The sequence below is a fragment of the Hemitrygon akajei genome, chromosome 15, assembly GCF_048418815.1.
Source record: "Hemitrygon akajei chromosome 15, sHemAka1.3, whole genome shotgun sequence".
NCBI classification, from domain to species: domain Eukaryota; kingdom Metazoa; phylum Chordata; class Chondrichthyes; order Myliobatiformes; family Dasyatidae; genus Hemitrygon; species Hemitrygon akajei.
The window spans coordinates 11055017-11074759 of record NC_133138.1 but is presented as its reverse complement, the minus strand read 5'-3'; the positions used below and the strand labels follow the sequence as shown (position 1 = coordinate 11074759).

Sequence of the window (19743 nt, the reverse complement as noted above, 5' to 3'; positions counted from 1 at the left end):
TTGCTGGTATACATGTGTATGGTTAAATGACAATTAGATTCTTATTATATGTTTATGCTATTTAACTTGTTTTTTATAAATGGTTGAAGAAAGCACTTGGATTTAGAGTCATGGAATACTACAACACAGAAACAGGCCCTTTAGTCCATGCCAAACTATTAATCTGCCTAGTCCTTCATATGGACCATAGCCCTCCGTACCCCTCCCATGCATATGCCTATCTTAATTTCTCTAAATGTTGACATCAAACCAGCATCCACCACTTCTGCTAGCAGCTCGTTCCACATTCTCTCCACGTTCTGAGTGAAGAAGTTCCGCCTTATGTTCCCTTTGAATAGTTCACCTTTCACTCTTCACCCATGATCCCTAGTTGTAGTCTCACCCAACCTCAGTGGAAAAAGCCTGCTTGCATTTACCTATCGATACCCCTCATAATTTTGTAAACCTTTATCAAATCTCCTCTCATACTTCTATGCTCCTAATCTATTCAACCTTTTCATATAACTTAGGTCCTCAAGTCCTGCCAACATCATTATGTATTTTCTCTGCACCCTTTCAGTCTTATTGATATCTTTCATGCCAGTAGGTGACGGAAACTGTACACAATACTCCAAATTAGGCATCATCAAGGTCGTATACAACTTCAATGTTACATTGCAACTCCTGTACTCAGCATTTTGATTTATGAAGACGAATGTGCCAAAAGCTTTCTTTTACAATCCTGTCTACCTATGGTGTCCCTTTCAAGGAATTATGGATCTGTATTCCCAGATCCCTCTGTTCTGCGGCTCTCCTTAGTGCCCTACCGCCTACTGTGCAAGACCTACCCAAGTGCAACACCTCACAATTTGTTTGCATTAAATTCCATCTGCCATTTTTCAGCTCGTTTTTCTAGCTGGTCCATATTCCGCTACAATCTTCAATAGTCTCTCTCGCTGTCTACTACACCCCCAATCTTAGTGCCTTAGGCAAATGTGCTGATCCAGTTAACTACATTATCATCCAAATCATTGTTACAGATGACAAACAACAATGAATCCATCATTGATCCCTGCAGCTGCAACATGCATAGCATACTAGGTACAGACCTCCAGTCAGTGAGGCAGCCATCTACTACTGCTCTCTGGCTTCTGCAAAGCCAATGTCTAATCCAATTTAATATCTGATCTGGAAGTCAAGTGACTGAACTTATTGACTAGCCACCCATATGGGCCCTTGTCAAATGCCTTGCTAAAGTCCACGTAGACACCATCCACTTTCTTGCCTTCATCAACTTTCTTGGCAACATCCTCGATAAATTCTATAAGATTAGTTAAACATGACCTATCCCTCATCAGTCCCTGAACAACTAAATGCTTTTATATCTGATTCCTTAGAATAGCTTTCAATAATGTATGTACTACTGATGTCAGGCTCATTGGCCTGTAGTTTCCTGGTTTATTCTTGGAGTCTATCTTAAACAATGGAACAACACTAGTTATCCTCCAATCCTGTAGCACCTCACCCTTGGCTGAGGATATTTGCATGATGTCTTTCATGATTTCATATCTCAAAGTACTTTAAAGTCACTAATGTGAAATTCTTTTCTACACAGACCTTCTAAACTTTTCAGAATTTACTGTAATCAGAACCCATTGTTTTGACCCCCTTTTACTTAGGGATTTTCATATTTGTATGATGTCTGCTTTAGTTTTTATTCGTCTTGATTCCAATTAAAAGCATCCCTGGCTTAACAAAATCTATTCATGACACAGCTTCTTTTGCACTGTGAATGGTGTCACACATTTTCCTTGTAACTGCTCTAATGCAATTACAGACTTCCAGAATAATATACCATTGCTCAATTTCTAATTGTGTGTAACCCCTGCTATTATCCCTTATGCCAATTTTGATATAATTTGCAAACATCTCAATCATGTCTTCTGTCACTAAGTCCAGATCATTGATACACACTACAAAAAATAAGGGACTCCTCCTCATTGGGCTGTGTGGAGGTTCAATGCTTTCTGACACCATTGTATCACACCTTCAACCCCAGCGTTGTACTGGTAACAGGATGAGTTTGTAGGTGTGAAGAAGTCAAAATTAACTTCAATACAAATGCCTGATAATAATTGGAAATTAAGCTTATGATGTAATATAGATAGCTATGCAAATTTAGTTGGATAGGTCAGAAATAGCAGTCCCTCTGTAAAACTTTTCTGAACAACTTCAACATCTGGCAGGTCTGGAAGCAATGTGTTACATAAGTTCTCAGCTGTAGACAGGATTAAGCTGGCTCTGAGCTCAAGGTTAACAATCTTTCAAATTCATTGGCTAAAATATTATTGGGTTAAGCCCCATGCTTACAGTTGTCACTGGATTACACGTGTTTGCCTTGTTTGTATCTGGAAGGATAATCTTGTTGGTAGATACTAATACAAGAGTGGAGTATCAAATGTCTCATAGCACCATTGAATAATGTAACTGATATATAGGATGGGCAAAATAGTCTTCTGCCACTCTGTGTAAACTTTGCCAGCAATGCCACACTTCTAGCTCTGCAATCTATGACTGATGTCAGCATATTTCAATGCTTCTAAATGAACTCAATCCTACGGTTAAACACGAGGAAATCTGCAGATGCTGGAAATTCAAACAACACACACAAAATCCTGGTGGAACACAGCAGGCCAGGCAGCATCTATAAGGAGAAGCACTGTCGACGTTTCTGGCCGAGACCCTTCGTCCTGATGAAGTCAACATGTGCTTCTCCTTATAGATGCTGCCTGGCCTGCTGTGTTCCACCAGCATTTTGTGTGTGTTGTTTCAATCCTACGGTTGATGAATAGGTAAAATATGTATTTAAAACATACTTTAACATTCAAAATGAAGTAAATTGGGGGACCAGTATCCTGGCGGGGAGGTTTGCTAATGCAATTGGGGAGGGTTTAAACAAGATTTTCAGCGGGGTGGGAACCGAAGTGAAAAGGCAGAGGATGGGTAGTTGATGCACAAGTGGAGATAACTTGTAGGGAGTTTGTGAGGAAGGATAGGCAGAAGATAGAACAAGGATGCACTCAGCCAGATGGTTTGTGATGTGTCTTATTTTAATGTAAGGACTATCATAACCAAGGCAGATGAACTTGGAGTGTGGATCAGTACATGGAATATTAGACTTTATTGTCTCAGGGGCAGGAATGGCTGCTGATTGTGCAAGGCTTTAGATGTTTCAAAAAGAACAGGGAGAGGGGCAAAAGAGGTGGGAGCATGGCATTGTTAATCAGGGATAGTGACACTGTTGTAGAAAACGTGGAGGTCGTGGAAGGAATTATCTACTGAGTCAGTATGGGTGGGAGTCAGAAACAGGAAGCGGGCAATAATTTTACAGGACCCCCCCCCCCCCCCCACTCCCCCAATAGTAACAGGGTCATCGAGAAAGCTGATAGGGAGGCAGATTCTGGAATGGTGCAAGAATAATAGGGTGGTTGTGACGGGAAAATTTAACTTTCCTAATATTGATTGGCATCTCCTTAGAGCGCGGGGTTTTAGCACGAGTTTGTTAGGTGTGTTCAGGAGGATTTCCTGATGCAATATGTAGATAAGCCAACTAGAGAGGATGTACTTGATCTGGTATTGGAAAATGAAGGTCAGGTGTCAGATCTGTCAGTGGGGGAGCATTTTGGAGGTAGTGGTCATAACTCTATCTCCCTTACCATAGTTCTGGAGAGCGATTGGAGCAGACAATTTTGGAAAACAATTAATTGGAGTAGGAGGAAATATGATGCCAATAGGCAGGAACTTGGGAGCAGATGTTCTCCGGGAAATGCACAGCAGAAATGAGGCAAATGTTCAGGGAACATTTGTGTGGTGTTCTGCATAGGCATGTTCCATTGAGGCAGGGAAAAGATAGTAGGGTAACAACATGGTTTACAAAGAAAATCTGGTTAAGAAGAAAAGAAAAGCTTACAAAAGGTTCAAGAAGCTAGGTACTGGTAGAGTTCTAGAAAATTGCAAGGTTGCCAGAAAGGAGGTCAGGAATGAAATTAGGAGAGTTAGAAAGGGCCGTGAGAAAGCCTTGCTGAGCAGGATTAAAGAATTCTACAAGTATGTGAAGAACAAGAGGATGAGCCATGTGAGGATACGACCAATCAGATACGATAGTGGAAACATGGAGTCGGAGGAGGTAGCGCAGATGCTTAATGAATACTTTGCTTCAGTATTCTCCAGGGAAAAGGACCGTAGCAATTGTGGGGATGACTTGCAGTGGACTAAAATGCTTGAACATATAGACATTAAGAAAGAGGATGTGCTGGAGCTTTTGAAAAGCATCAAGTTAGATAAGTTGCCAGGTCTGGATGAGATATACCTCGGTTTACCATGGGAAGCGAAAGAGGATATTGCTGAACCTCTGGTGATCTTTGCACTATCAATAGGGATGGGAGAAGTACCGGAAGATTGTAGTATTACAAATGTTGTTGCATTGTTCAAGAAAATGAATAGAGATAACCCAGGAAATTGTAGATCAGTGAGTCTTACTTCAATAGAAGGTAAGTTGTTGATGATCCGGAGAGGTGGGATTTATGACCATTTGGAGAGCATAATCTGGTTAGGGATGGTGAGCATGGCTTTGTCAGGGGCAGGTCATGCCTTACAAGCCTGATTGAATTCTTGGAGGATGTAACAAAACACATTGATGAAGTGGATATGGATGTAGTCTATTTGGATTTCAGTAAGGCATTTGATAACGTTCCCTATGCAAGGCTCATTCAGAAAGTGAAGAGGCATGGGATCCAAGGAGACCTTGCTTTATGGATCCAGAATTGGCTTGCTCATAGAAAGCGAAGGATGGTTGCAGATAGATGATAGATAGATAGATAGATACTTTATTCATCCCCATGGGGAAATTCAACTTTTTTTTCCAATGTCCCATACACTTGTTGTAGCAAAACTAATATGGTTCATATTCTGCATGGATGTTGGTGACCAGCAGTGTTTCGCAGGGATCTCTTCTGGGACCCTTCGTATTTGTGCATTTTTTAAATAAATGACCTGGATGAAGAAGTAGAAGGTTAAGTAAGTAGGCTTGCTGATGACACAAAGGCAGGGTTGTTGTGGATAGTCTGGAGGGTTGTCGGGTCACAGTAGGTCATCAATAGGATGCAGAACAGGGCTGAGAAATGGCAGGTAAGTGTGAAGTAGTTCATTTTGTTAGGTCAAATTTGAAGAGAGAATATAGTATTAATGGCAAGACACTTGGCAATGTGGAAGATCTGAGAGATCTTGGGGTCTATGTCCATAAGACATTCAAAGCTACTGTGCAGGTTGACAGTGTTAAGATGCCGTATGGTGTGTTGACATTCATCAACCGTAGGATTGAGTTCAAGAGTTGTGGGATAATATTAGAGCTACATAAGGCCTTGGTCAGACCCCACTTGGAGTAATGTGTTCATTTCTAGTCACCTCACTACAGGATACTATAGAATGAGAGCAGAAGAGATTTACAAGAATGTTGCCTGGATTGGAGAGTGTGCCTTATGAGAATAGGTTGAGTGAACTTGGCCTTTTCTCCTTGGAGCAATGGCGGCTGGGAGGTGACCTGATAGAGGTGGACAAGATGATGAAAGCCATTGATTGTGTGGATAGCCTGATGCTTTTCCCCAGGGCTGAAATGGGTAATAATGAAGGGGCATAGTTTGAAAGTGCTTGGAAACTGACATGGACCAGCAACACCTCGCTGCTTGTTAAAAAGGCACAACAAAGACTCTTCTTCCTCAGAAAGCTGTATCAGGCCAAACTCCCACAAAAAGTGTTGCTTAACATCTACAGAAGCACAATTCAAACCATCAGCACCATAGTGTGGTATGCTAGCTGCGTAGCCGCTGAGCGACAAGACCTGCATCGTGTGGTGGAGGCAGCCCAGCGAATTGTCAGGATGGAGCTCCTAGGACTGAACACCATCTATTCCAGCAGACTCAATAGGAAAGCAATCAGCACAACCAGAGACACCACACACCCCAGCCACTCCCTGTTTGACTCGCTTCTGTCCATCAAAAGATTCAGGACACTAAAAACCAGAACAAATAGACTGAGGAACAACTTCTACCCCAGAGCTGTGGCCTCCATCACACCACTCCCACAGAACAATGACTGAAACTGTGAGCACACACAAGGACTCAAATACTTGCACTAATAGCACTTTGTGCATTACTGTGACATTCTGGTGCTGCTGTAACTTATTTTATGCTACTTATCTATTTAATACTGTTTTTCTATTACTGTCTTGTCTTTATCTATTGCTTTGTTTGATTGCTTGGGAGGAAGCCAAACAGAGTTTCATTGTGCCTATGTATAATGACAATAAAGATCATTCAATTCAATTCAAAGTAAATATAAGGGGGATGTCAGAGGCAAGGTATTCACGGAGAGACTGGTTGGTGCATGGGATGCACTGCCAGCAAAGGAGGTAAAGGTGGATACAATGGGGTCTGAGATAAGTAGATGGAGCTTAGAAATACAGGGCTATGTGGTAGGGTAATTTCAGGCAGTTTCTTGAGTAAGTTACATGGTTGGCACAACATTGTGAGCTGAAGGGCCTGTAATGTGCTGTATGTTGTACATGTAAAATTATCTATTAAAAATATGAAAACTTTTTGGCAAAACAAATTATTAATAAAATCTTTCTTTCTGTTAGTTGTAATATTGACTAAGCTGAAGAATACTGAGGGCTACCATAAAGCTCCTATTTCAGGAATGAAGTATGCGTGCGTAAGGAAATCACTGGTGGAAAATTTGAGATTTCCATAATCGCAGAAAAATATGAATTTGCTTAATTAGTAAGACATGGGTTCACTTATAGTCTCTAGCGTGACCTATTTGGATTTAGTACATTTCCCCATTTCCCCCATGATTGCTAGGACATCTCTTGAATACTTTGGTGTCAACTCACATCCCACATAAGTTACATGCATCGGTATCATGATACAATAAAGGAAATTGCAGAGTCATGAGAGAAGAGCTTGCCTAGGTGGATTGGAGGAGGATACTACGGGGGATGATGGCAGAGCAGAGATGGCTGAAGTTTCTGGGAATAGTTCACAAGGCGCAGGATGGATTATCCCATGGAAAAAGTTGTTATCAAATGGCAAACTGTAGTTGATGAGGGAAGTTAAGAACTGCGTTAAAGCCAAGGCAAAAGGCATATAAGGTAGCAAAAGTGAGTGAGAGGTTGGATGATTGGGGAGCTTTTAAATTCTAACAAAAGGCAACTAAAAAAAGCTATAAGAAGGGAAGAGATGAAATATGAGGGCAAACTAGCCAATAATGTAAAGCGGAATACTTAAAAGTTTTTTCCCCAGTTATATTAAGAGTAAAAGGGAGGTGATAGCTGATATTGGACCACTAGAAATGAGGTAGTAATGGGGGACAAAGAAATGGAAGATGAACTTAAGTACTTTGCTTCAGTTTTTACTGTAGAACATACTAGCTATATGCCAGTGGTTCATGACTGTCAGGGAGCAGCAGTGAATGCCATTGCTATTACAAAGGAAAAAGTGTTAGGCAAGCTGAAAGGTCTTAAGGTTGATAAGTCACCTGGACGAGGTGGACTACATCCCAGAATCCTGAAAGAAGTTGCTAAAGAGATAATGGATGCATTGGTCATGATCTTTCAATAATCACTAGATTTTTGAATTTTTTTCAGAAAAATAGCGAATCTTTAAGAAGGAAGGGAGGCAGAACAAAGGAAATTGTAGGCCAGTTAGCCTAACCTCAGTGTTTGGGAAGATGTTGGAGTCTATTTTTAACGTTGAGGTTATAGAATACTTGGCGACACAGGACAAGATAGGACAAAGTCAGCATGGTTTCCTTAAGGGAAAATCCTGCCTGATTAACCTGTTGGAATTCTTTAAGGAGATTACAAGTAGGATAGATAAAGTGGATGTTGTATGTTACGTATTCAGGCAACAATAATTATAGATGAGTTAGACGAAGGGTTTTATAACAAATAACACGTTTATTAAACACTGATAACAAACCCCCCCTCAAATGTAAACAAATCCCAAACAATGATCCGAGCTCAGCTGCTCAAACAGTCCTTAATAGCGTTGCAGTCCCAAACAGTCTTCAAAGCGGTATTGAAAAGAACTCAGTTCGTTAAAACGATATGCCGAAAGAAAACAGACTTTAAAACGATATGCCGACAGTTCAAAAGCTCACGGTATTTTTAAAAGGAGAGACTTTTTAAAGCGATGTAAATTCTCTTCCACGTCGATGTCCTTTGATTCCCAGCGTCGAACTCCCACGTCGAATTTTATTAAATATAACAACTTAAAGTGACTGACCTTCCTTCCACAATATTCTCAATCTTCCGCTTTTTCCAGCGGAGACTATCATGAGAATAGTAAACGAAATCCTTCCGAATGAGGATCACACAAGGTCGAAGTCAATCCATCGAAAATCGATTTTTCTCGATCTCCATTTTCCAAACTTCTCTTCACTCTCCATCAGCAAAGAAACCGTTGGCTCTGACCTTTTAAACTTTAGGCATTATATAAAACTTCATTTTTAACTAAACTGCGTCATCACATTAAATCACACAGTAACATGAAGTCATCTTGGCAAATCCTGCCACGAACTGCCCCACCCGACAGAGTGGGTCTCCCTTTTATACCCTGTAGAAAAAACCTGTCACATGACCTCTACTGGCGGGAAAATGACATCACTCCACCATTACCTCATGTCCAGTATAACTTCAACCCCAGTCACGTGACAAGGGTACCACTGTCACGTGTCACGGGTACGTAACATGTATATTTGGACTTTAAGAAAGCCTTTGACAAGGTGCCACACACGAGGCTGCTTACAAAGTTAAGAGCCCATGGCATGGTTAGAGCATTGGCTGGTTGGTTGGAGGTAGCGAGTGGGAATGAAAGGATCATTTTCTGGTTTGCTGCTAGAGACTAGTGGTGTCCCACAGGGGTTGGTATGCTGTCTATCAATGATTTACATGATGAAATAGATGGCTTTGTTGTCAAGTTTGCAGGTGATATGAAGATTGGTGGAGGGGCAAGTAGGATTGAGGAAACAGGTAGGTTGCAGAAGGACTTAGATTAGGAGAAAGTGCACGAGAGTGGCAACTGAAATATAGTGCTGGAAAATGCAGAGTCATGCACTTTAGTAGTAGAAATAAATGTGCGTACTATTTTCTAAACAAGGAGAAAATCCAAAAAATTGGAAATGCAAAGGGACTTGGGAGAGCTTGTGCAGAGCACCCTAAAGATTAACTTGCAGGTTGAGTCATTGGTGAGGAAAGAATGTTACCATTCATTTCAAGAGGTCTAGAATACAAGAACAGGGATGTGATTATAAGGCACTGGTGAGGTCTCACTTTAAGTATTGTGAACAGTTTAGGGGTCCTCATCTTAGAAAAGATGTGCTGTCATTGGAAAGCATTCAGAGGAAGTTCACAAGGTTGATTCTGGATTGAAAGGGCTGTCATACGAGGAATGTTTGAAAGCTCTGGATCTGTACTCACTGGAATTTAGGAGGATGGGGGAGGTCTCATTGAAACCTTTCGAATGTTGAAAGGCCTAGACAGAGTAGATGTGGAAAGGATGTTTCCCATGGTGGGGGAGTAAAGGACAAGAGGACACAGCTTCAGGATAGAGGGGTATCCATTTAAAACAGTGTTGCGGAGAAATTTCTTTAGCCAGTGGGTGGTGAATTTGTGGAATTTATTATCACTGGCAGCTGTGGAGGCCAAGTTGTTGGGGGTGTTTAAGGCAGAGCTTGATAGGTTCTTGATTGGACACAGCATCAAAGATTATGGAGAAAAGGCTGGGGAGTGGGACTGAGGAGGGGAGAAAATGGATCAGCCATGATTAAATGGAAGAGCAGACTAGATGGGTCAAACAGCCCAATTCTGCTCTGTGTCTCATGGTCTTATGATCTTATTGAAACCTATCAAATGATGAATGGACTAAATAGGGTGGATGTGGAGAGGATGCTTCTATGATGGGGGTATCCAAAATTAGAGGGCACATCCTCAAAACTGAAGGGGGAATGAGGAATTTTTTTTAGCCAGAGAGTGGTGAATCGGTAGAATGCTCTGCCACAGATTGCAGTGGAGGCCAAATCCATGGGCATTTTTAAGGTGGAAATTGATAGTTTCCTGATCAATCAGGAGATCAACGGATATGGTGACAAGTCAGGTGTATGAAGTTGAGTGGGATCCAGGATCAGCCTTGATGGAATGGAGGAGCAGACGTGATGGGCTGAATGGTGTAATTCTGTTCCTAGGTCTTATGGTCTTATCCCAAAGAAGGGTGGGTTGGTTAATTGGCCATTGTGAACTGTCCATTGTGGATAAGTTAATTAGAGTGATGATGGGAATGTGAGAATTTGGGGAGAATTAAATGGAATTCGCGAAGTGACCGCTCAAAGGCCCAACAAATCCGCACTGACCAAAGAGCCTGTTTCTGCACGGTATGACTCTATAACTCTAATTGTCTAAGTGTGGATGTCAGATTAACTGTGCTTTATTGCATTTTGAACGCTTGAGAGAAGAGTAGCACCAGTTTTCAGCATCAGCAAAAGCAGCAGGTGTATATGTTGGAAATGTATGAAAGAGTGGACCTTCTCAAGGAGGTGTATAGCAGGTATAAGCGGGTTGGAACAAATGAGGTAGCTATGGAGTATAAAAAATGGAAGAAAACACTTCAGAAAGAAATCTGGAGGGCTAAAAGAAAGCATGAAGTTGACCTAGCAGACAAGGTGAAGGAGAATCCTAAGGGATTCTACAGAAATGCTAAGAGCAAAAGGATTGCAAAGTAATCCTTGGTCCTCTAGAATATCAAAATAGTGATCTACATGTGGAACAAAAGGATGAGAGAGATCTTAAATAGATTTTTTTGCATGTGTATTTACTCAGGAGACAGACACAGAGTCTAAAGAGTGGGGCAAAGCAGTAGCGAGCTCATGGACCCTATACAGATCATGGAGGAGGACATGTCTGCTGTCTTGAGGCAAATTAGAGTGGACAGTTCCTCGGGGTCTGATAAGGTGTTCCCTCAGACCCTGTGGGAGGCAAGTGCAGCAATCACCAGGACCCTGGCAGAGATATTTTACTCATTGTTAAAAACAGGTGAGGTACTGAGGACTGGAGGATAGCTAATGTAGTTCCGCTGCAGTGAGCCTGACAGCAGTAATGGGAAGAATTATTGGAAGGTATTGCAAGGGACTGGGTATATGAGTATTTGGATAGACATGGACTGATTAGGGATAGTCGGCATGGCTTTGTGCATGGTAGACAGTGTCTGATAAATCTTGTATAGTGTTTTTTGAGGAAGTTACCAGGAAATTTGATGAAGGCAGAGCAGTGCACGTTGTTTACATGGACTTAAGCAAGGCATTTGACAAGGTCCTGCATGGGAGGTTGGTCAGGAAGATTCGCTTGGCATTCTAGATGAGGTAGTAAATTGGATTAGACATTGGCTTTGTGGGAGAAGCCAAGGAATGGTGGTAGATGTTGCCTTTTGACTTAAGGCCTGTGACCTGCAGAGTGCCATGGGGCTTGGTGCTGTGTCTTTTGTTGTTTGTCATCTGGATCACGATGTGGTTAACTGGATTAGCAAACTTTTGGATAACACCAAGACTAGTGGTGTAGTGGACAACGAGGAAGACTATCACAGCTGGCAGTGGATCTAGACCAGCTGGAAAATGGCAGATGGAATTTAATGCAGACAAGTACAAGGTGTTGCACTTTGGTAGGACCAACCAACGTAGATCTTACACAGAGAATAATAGGGTACTGATGAGTGTGGTAGAACAAAGGAATAATACAGGTCCGTAATTCATTCATAAACTCATACGTAAGGCCAGTGATGTTGTGGGGGTGGAACTGGACTCTCTGACGGTGGTGTCTGAAAAGAGGATGCTGTCCAAGTTGCATGCCATCTTGGACAATGACTCCCATCCACTACATAATGTACTGGTTAGGCACAGGAGTACTTTCAGCTAGAGACTCATTCCACTGAGATGTAACACTGAGCGTCATAGGAAGTCATTCCTACCTGTTGCCATCAAACTTTACAGCTCCTCCCTCGGAGTGTCAGACACCCTGAGCCAATAGGCTGGTCCTGGACTTATTTCCACTTGGCATGACTAACTTATTATTTAATTATTTATGGTTTTATATTGCTATATTTCTTCACTATTCTTGGTTGGTGCGGCTGTAACAAAACCCAATTTCCCTTGGGATCAATAAAGTATGTCTGTCTGTCTGATTGTAAGTGGTGGCACAGGTAGATAGAAAGCTTTGGCATGTTGGCCTTCATAAATCAAAGTACACAGGAGATGGGATGTTATGTGAAATTGTACAGGACGTTGGTAAAGCTTAATATGGTGTATTGTGTGATGCTTTTGTCACCTACTTACAGGAAAGATGTAAATAAGGTTGACAGAATACAGAGGAAACTTACAAGGATGTTGCTGGGACTGGAGGATCTGAGTTATAAGGCAAAATTGAATAAGTTAGGACTTTATTCCTTGGAACGTAGAAGATTGAGGGGAGATTTGATAGAGGTATGCAAAGTTAGGAAGGGTATAGATGCAAACGCAAGGGTGAATGCAAGCAGTCTTTTTCCACTGGGGTTGGGTTGGACTTGAACTAGAGGTCATAGGTTATAAGAGAAAGGTCAGATGTTTAAGGGGGAACATGAGGGGAAACTTCTTCAGTCAGAGGGTTGTGAGAGTGCGAAATGAACTGCCAGCACAAGTGGTGCATGCGAGCTCAGTTTGGTGGTGTATGGGAGGGGTAATGAGCTCTATGGTCTGGGTGCAGATCGATGGGTCTAGATAATTTGTATGTTGATACTGCACTGCAGGTGCACAAGTGAAAAACCATCATGTTATTTTCATCTTGAATGAGTTTGTTAATAGGGACAAAATGTAAACTGACATTCCAAAAGTTAACAATATTAGACAGTTTTCTTGGTAATTTTATTTGTGCTTGAAAATGTATGTCATGATATGATGTTATTTTTCTGAGAGATCCTTGTAAGTTGTAATCTGTACTTGAACTGAATTGGTTTATATCTTTTTTGAACAGGATTTAGAAATCATTTACTCACACCTCCATGGCATGGATGTACTTTCTAATTTGAGGGAACACCAACTCAGGTAAGCATTAACAAAAATACTTGATTTAAATGTGTAGGCCATTTGCCTTTTCACGTTCTGTGAATCAGTTGACTCCAGCTACATCTCCTTTACTTGGTTTGATAGATTATGGAAGGGCATTGGACTGAAAGCAAAGAAGGGCAGTATAAAGAATTGAGGGCAGATGGAGGGATAGGGCCATGGAATTCTTAGAAATACAGATACTTAAAATGTTATACCAATAACATTTGTTAATAGTCAGAAAAATAAAAATGCAGGGCTATGTGTTGGTGAGGCATTTGAACATGTGTTTTTTAGAAAGTGTGTCTTGGAGGATGTCAGTCTACTGTTAGGAGTTAGGAGTGGTCTAAAGGTATAGATTTTGGAAAGTACTGTATGCATTCTGAAGGTGGTGTCTGTGTCGTTGGTGAACAGGCTAATGGAGTCTCAGGGAAATGGATGAATAGCTGGTATTGACCTTCAGTGGTTGGAGCTGAGATCTGGTCCTGTCTGGTTGATCTTTATTTTTTGGTCACTTATATACTGTATAATCATGTACAATTATGCAGTATAAAATGCAGCAAGTTTGTTTTGTGTTGTAAACTTCTGGGGCACCTGGGCGCGACTCGAGTAGCAGCAGTACTCCCAATGGATAGATAGATAGATAGATAGATAGATACTTTATTCATCCCCATGGGGAAATTCAACATTTTTTCCAATGTCCCTTACACTTGTTGTAGCAAAAACTCATTACATACAATACTTAACTCAGTAATAATATGATATGCATCTAAATCACTAACTCAAAAAGCATTAATAATAGCTTTAAAAAAGTTCTTAAGTCCTGGCAGTTGAATTGTAAAGCCTAATGGCATTGGGGAGTATTGACCTCTTCATCCTGTAAGTGTTCCCGTTTCAGCCTGTTACAGCTAAAAGCACAACTGCTTCCAAGGTCAGTACAGTCAACAAAGGTGTCAATGCGTTTAAACGAACTTATTGCTGCTTAAAACCGATGGAAACGACACTTTTTTGTCAGAAGTGCCCATGGAGGACACCTTGGAGGAACCGCGGGTGTTGATCAGGGTTACAAGTGCGTTTAAGGAAACGGGGTTTTAAACTCCCTATACTGACTATCTTGCTGGCGAACGTGCAGTCTCTGGTGAATAAAATTGATTATCTCAGAGCCAGGGTGCTGAATCAGAGGGACATTAGGACCGTGTTTGTCCTTTGTTTCATGGAAGCCTGGTTAACCCCTTCCATACTGGATGCAGCGATCCAGATCGACGGGTTTACTATACACCACCAGGGTAGATATATAGAGTCCTCAAAAGCAGAAGTGGAGGAGTATGCCTCATGATGAACTCTTCTTGGTGCATGAGTATATCAGTGCTGTCTCAATTCTGCTTAACAGACCTGGAATATCTAGCAGTAAAGTGCCATCCTTTTTACCTACCACAGCAGTTCCCTGGGGTCATTTTGGTAGCAGTTTACATTCCAGCTCAGGCCAATGTCAAGCAGGTTTCAGATGATCTGAATAATGGGATCAACATGCACAAAACGGCACACCCTAACACCTTCACCATCGGTTTTGGAGATTTTAACTAGGCTAGTCTGGAAAAAATCACTAAGCAACTACCTTCAACAGATCACTTGTAATACCAGAGGAAACAACACAGCAGACCATTGCCACACCACCATCAAGAATGCCTACCATGCTATTCCACACCCTCACTTTGGGAAGTCTGATCACCTGGCTGTACTTCTACTCCCTGAGTATAGGCAGAGACTGAAGACTGCAGCACCAGCAGTGAGGGCCAAGAAAATTTGGACAAGGGAAGCACAAGAGCGCCTACAGGACTGCTTTGAATTGGTGGACTGGACTGTATTCAGGGATTCATCTTTGAATCTGGATGAGTATGCTGCAGTTGTTACCGTCTTCATTAAAACCTGTCTGGGTTAGTGTGTGCCTGCAAAGACTTGCTGTACATTCCCAAACCAAAAGCCGTGGATGAACTTGGAGGTACGTCATCTTCTGAAGGCTACATCTGTGGCGTTCAAGTCTGGTAACCCAGGCCAGTACCACAAAACCAGGTATGATTTGCGGAGGACTATTTCAAGGGCGAAGAGACAATTTCGAATGAGGTTGGGGGAAATAACAGATGCACAGCAACTCTAGCAGGGTCTGCAAGACATTACTTCCTACAAAGTGAAACCCAGTAGTATGAATGTTAGCGATGCTTCACCATCAGATTAACTCAACGCCTTCTATGCACACTTTGAAAGGGAGAACACAACTACAGCTGTGAAGATCCCTGCTGCACCCGATCACCCTGTGATCTCCGTCTCACAGGCCAATGTTAGGCTGTCCTTAAAGAGAGTGAACCCTTGCAAGGCAGAAGGTCCTGATGGAGTACCCAGCGAGTCTCTGAAAATCTGTGCCAACCAACTAGCGGGAGTATTCAAGGACATTGTCAACCTCTCAGAAGTACCCACTTGCTTCAAAAAAGCAACAATTATACCAGTGCAAAAGAAGAATAACGTAGGCTGCCTTCATGACTATTGTCCAGTAGCACTCACATCAACGGTGATGAAATGCTTTGAGAGGTTGGTTATGACTAGACTGAACTCCTGCCTCAGCAAGGACCTGGACCCTTTGCAATTTGCCTTTTGCCACAATAGGTCAATGGCTCTCCACACAGCTCTAGGCCACCTGGACAACACAAACACCTATGTCAGGATGCTATTCATTGACTCTAGCCCAGCATTTAATACTATCATTCCCATTTCCTGATTGAGATGTTGCAGAACCTGGGCCTTTGTACCACACTGCAAAAGGTTATAAATCTAGTCAGCCCCATCTTGGACACTGGCCTACAAAGTACCCAGGACATCTTTAGAGAGCAGTGTTTCAGAAAGGCAGCATCCATTATTAAGGTCCTCCAGCACCCGGGACATGCCCTTTTCTCACTGTTACCATCAGGTAGGAGGTACAGAAGCACACACACAGTGATTCAGGAACAACTTCTTCCCCTCTGCCATCCGATTCCTAAATGGACATTGAAGCTTTGGACACTACCTCACTTTTTAAAAAAAATATACAGTATTTCTGCTTTTGCCTGTTTCTTAAAAATCTATTCAACATGTGTAATTGATTTACTTGTTTATTATTATTTTTATTTTGTTTATTTTTTTCCTCTTTGCTAGATTATGTATTGCATTGAACTGCTGCTAGTTAACAAATTTCACGTCACATGCAGGTGATAATAAACCTGATTCTGACTCTATCTTTAATTTTAAATGTTTTAGATAATTATTTTATCTGCATTCATCTTAAATGGATTGTTTTGGTTTTCTGTATTCTCACTCTGCATTGAGCAAATGGGGAAACTATTCACCAGAGATACACCCATCAAATGCAATAATATAGGCTTAGAAGAGTTGGAATAACTAGTTTGTTTCTTTTAATAACAGCCCCGCACAGAGAGATCCACCAGTACTGTAGGAACTCCAAGGGTATTCTTCTGTTCCCTTTCATATAGTGCATTCATGCACCAGTTCATTGGATGATCAGCTTGGTCTCAGTTGTTTTTTGATCCTCTTCAGGTTTCACAATGAATAAATCATGTTTAGGAACTGGGATTTATTTAACAGAAATAATGCGGAATTGATTTACTAGTTCTGTGATCTGTTAGTCTAGCTTTCGGGAAGGTGGGTTTGTCAGCCTTGGACCTAGGAGAAGGAAAACTCTGATTTTAAACCTGTGCTGCCTTGTGGCCATTCTCACCCATGGGAGAGGCTTTGGGAGTACACCCCGAAAAAGAAATCTGGAGCCGGGGTCCCTAAGGCAGTTTGATGTTGTTTACAACTTCACGCTGGCAGCCTCTGCGACGATACTGGTGCCAAGCTGTATTGGCGCTTGCCCTTTCCTTGAACTGTATCAGTGATGTGGAGCGGGGGAACCTGCTGCATGGGCACAGCCAGTTTTTCAAATCTTTCCCCCTGGGCTAGCGCCCTGGAGAGGTCACAGTCCACCAGAGGCGCAAACCTATGATCCCCTGGGATCACAGGCTGCCTACTAGTCTAGCTATGTGGGATTACTGCAACTCAGTAGTTTAAATCCTTCCAGACTTTGGTTTTAGGAAAAAAAAGAGAAAATTGATGTTTAGAGATCCTAATTAAAATCCCAAATGGGATACTGAGAATATAGCAACCAGAGCAACTTATTTGAATCTCTTGGTAAATGTTACATTCGTAGTGATCATCTATCTGTTGTGTTCTTCCAGACTGAATATTTGTAGTTCTTGGATATCCAAGTTTCAGCCATGAATGCTAGTTCTGAAATGTAGCAGTAAACTACAGTTAGAAACAAAAATGATCAGTCATCTTTTGGACTTCCTCTATTGTTGACCCTGAGTTTAGTTTGAAATCATTTATTAATTATTTCTGGTGTTTAGAAGTTAGGAGGTTCAAATGTTATCATCTAGCAATGGTATTTACAATAGAATAACGTTAAACCTTTACTATGCTAATGCTTGTCTTTCAGGTTGATGTGCACAACAGTACGTTATGAAAAGCATGATGCCAATGAAGTCTTGTTCTAGTAAGTAGTTGTAATGTCACGTCTTTCAATGTGTTTGTCAGTTTTAAACTCACATTTATCTCTATGTTGCAATGTTTCTTCCTGTCCTTGCAGAAACATCCACTGGTTTTGTTGTTACAGTGCAAATAATGCTGAATTATGCAGAATTTACCAAAAAATGCTAATGCTTTCAGTGCAACTGCTAGGTGCTTGGGTGAATGTTTGATCTTGAAATATCAATAGATATGTTATTTCTATTGCTATTTCAAGATGTTAAATTATCAGTAGAAGATATAGCTTCCCTCATTGCAGCACTATGAAATCTGTATTACAGTGGTTTGTGAAGTAGCCACTCAGTTCAACTGATTCCTGTCCAGTTTTCAGTCACTCCTAATGTTGTGGGAAATTTGATTTTCGATTATCAACCAGGACTGATGCAGAGGAGTCTTGTATCACCACACTGAGGATTATGTTGACTGCTGATTTTTAATGTGTATTTTAAGTTTTTAAGCATGATGAGTTTTTGAATTGATGGAAGGAGAAAATTAAACATTACCCTAACTGTTGGAGAAACAAGGTCTCTTTCTAGTTGAGGGAAGTGTTTTGCATTAATACTCATTCTCATATAAACTATTTTGTCATAAGAATTACCAAGATTTTAGGAGTACAGTACATAGTAAAGTTACTATAGTAATCATAGAAATGGAGTATTGAATTCTAGGGTATGAGTGGCAGCTAGCAAAGTTAAATTTGAATGATATCAATGATAGACAATCTAAAACTTCAACGTTGTTGTAAAAAAAATAATTCTTGTTTCTTAATGTGTCTTTCATGGTAAGTTGTCATCCTTCTCCAGTCTGTCTCATTCCTCCCTCACGGTGTGATTTGCCCTTAATTATCCTTTGAAATGTTGTTCAGTTTAAGGAACGGTGAAGGACAGATAGTGTTGCCAGTCTTATCCTCTAGCTTCCATTGTCACAAAGTGCTTTGAGAGGCTAGTCATGGCACACATCAACTTCAGCCTCTTAGTCAACCTTTACCCATGACCCATTGTGATTTGATCACTGCTAAAATAGGTCCATGGGGGAAATGCAATCTCCCTGGCCCTATATTGATATCTGGAACATCTGAATAACAAAGACACCTATGTCAGATTCTGATTTATTGACTATAGTTTTAGTACCGCAAACTCCTAGACTGAGGACCCTGAATCCCAAAACGACCCCTCCTGGAACTAGATCCTTGACTTTCTGCAGTCAGTGGGATAGCCAGCAATACCTCTGCCACTATTGTTATCAATACTGGTTCCCCACAAGGCTGCATCTTTAAAGCCCCTCTACACTCTATAGACTCACGACTGAATGTCCAGATTCTGTCTATACACCAATTAGGATTTTGCATGTGACACCACCATAGTGGGCAGATCTCAAACAGTTCTATATCTATGATTTAGTTCTGCTTAAATTTATCTATGTAATTATTCTGTTTCTTTGACAGTCTATTTACAAATTTATCAAATCATTCTACAGATTTTCTTTTGTCCTTTAGTGTTTTGTACAATATACTTTAACCTGTTTTCTCCTTTTTGTTTAGTCCTGATAGTATTGCAACCTGCTGGTATATCCTCCTTTCGGGATGTGTATTTATCAAAGAATCCATGTTTCTTCCACGTTGCAGGTAATTTATGCATTTTTCTTCGTGTAAATGACAACCATGTTTGGACTTTGACACTCAAATAATTGACAGTGAAAAACAAGTGTATTGTGGGATGTAAGAAATATCCACTTTTATTCACTTGGAACTACATTGTAAAGGGACTGTTGTTGCAATGAAATCTTAACTCTTTTTGCTAAGTTCTGTCTCAGTTCCCATTGCTCTTTATTAGTCTTTTCCTGGTGACCTTTTTCAGGTGAGTTATCTGAATTTTAAATTAATCAATAAGCCAGAACTGAATTAAAGTTTTTGTGCTGGAGAAATGCAGTACATTTCTAGCAGCTGGTCTTTTTTACCATTTAGTTGCATAAATA

General features: G+C 41.0%; 1 protein-coding gene across 9 annotated transcripts in view; it reads left to right on the top strand.

Moving 5' to 3' along the window:
• Window positions 1-19743, top strand: part of LOC140739160 (rap guanine nucleotide exchange factor 6-like) — a 374285-nt gene that overhangs the window by 96651 nt on the left and 257891 nt on the right. For all 9 annotated transcript variants that reach the window (XM_073067168.1, XM_073067167.1, XM_073067164.1 and 6 more), the window contains exons 2-4: window positions 13088-13158; window positions 17681-17737; window positions 19310-19393. In XM_073067168.1, coding sequence (XP_072923269.1) covers window positions 13088-13158; window positions 17681-17737; window positions 19310-19393 — 212 coding nt within the window. The remainder of the gene's footprint in view (window positions 1-13087; window positions 13159-17680; window positions 17738-19309; window positions 19394-19743) is intronic.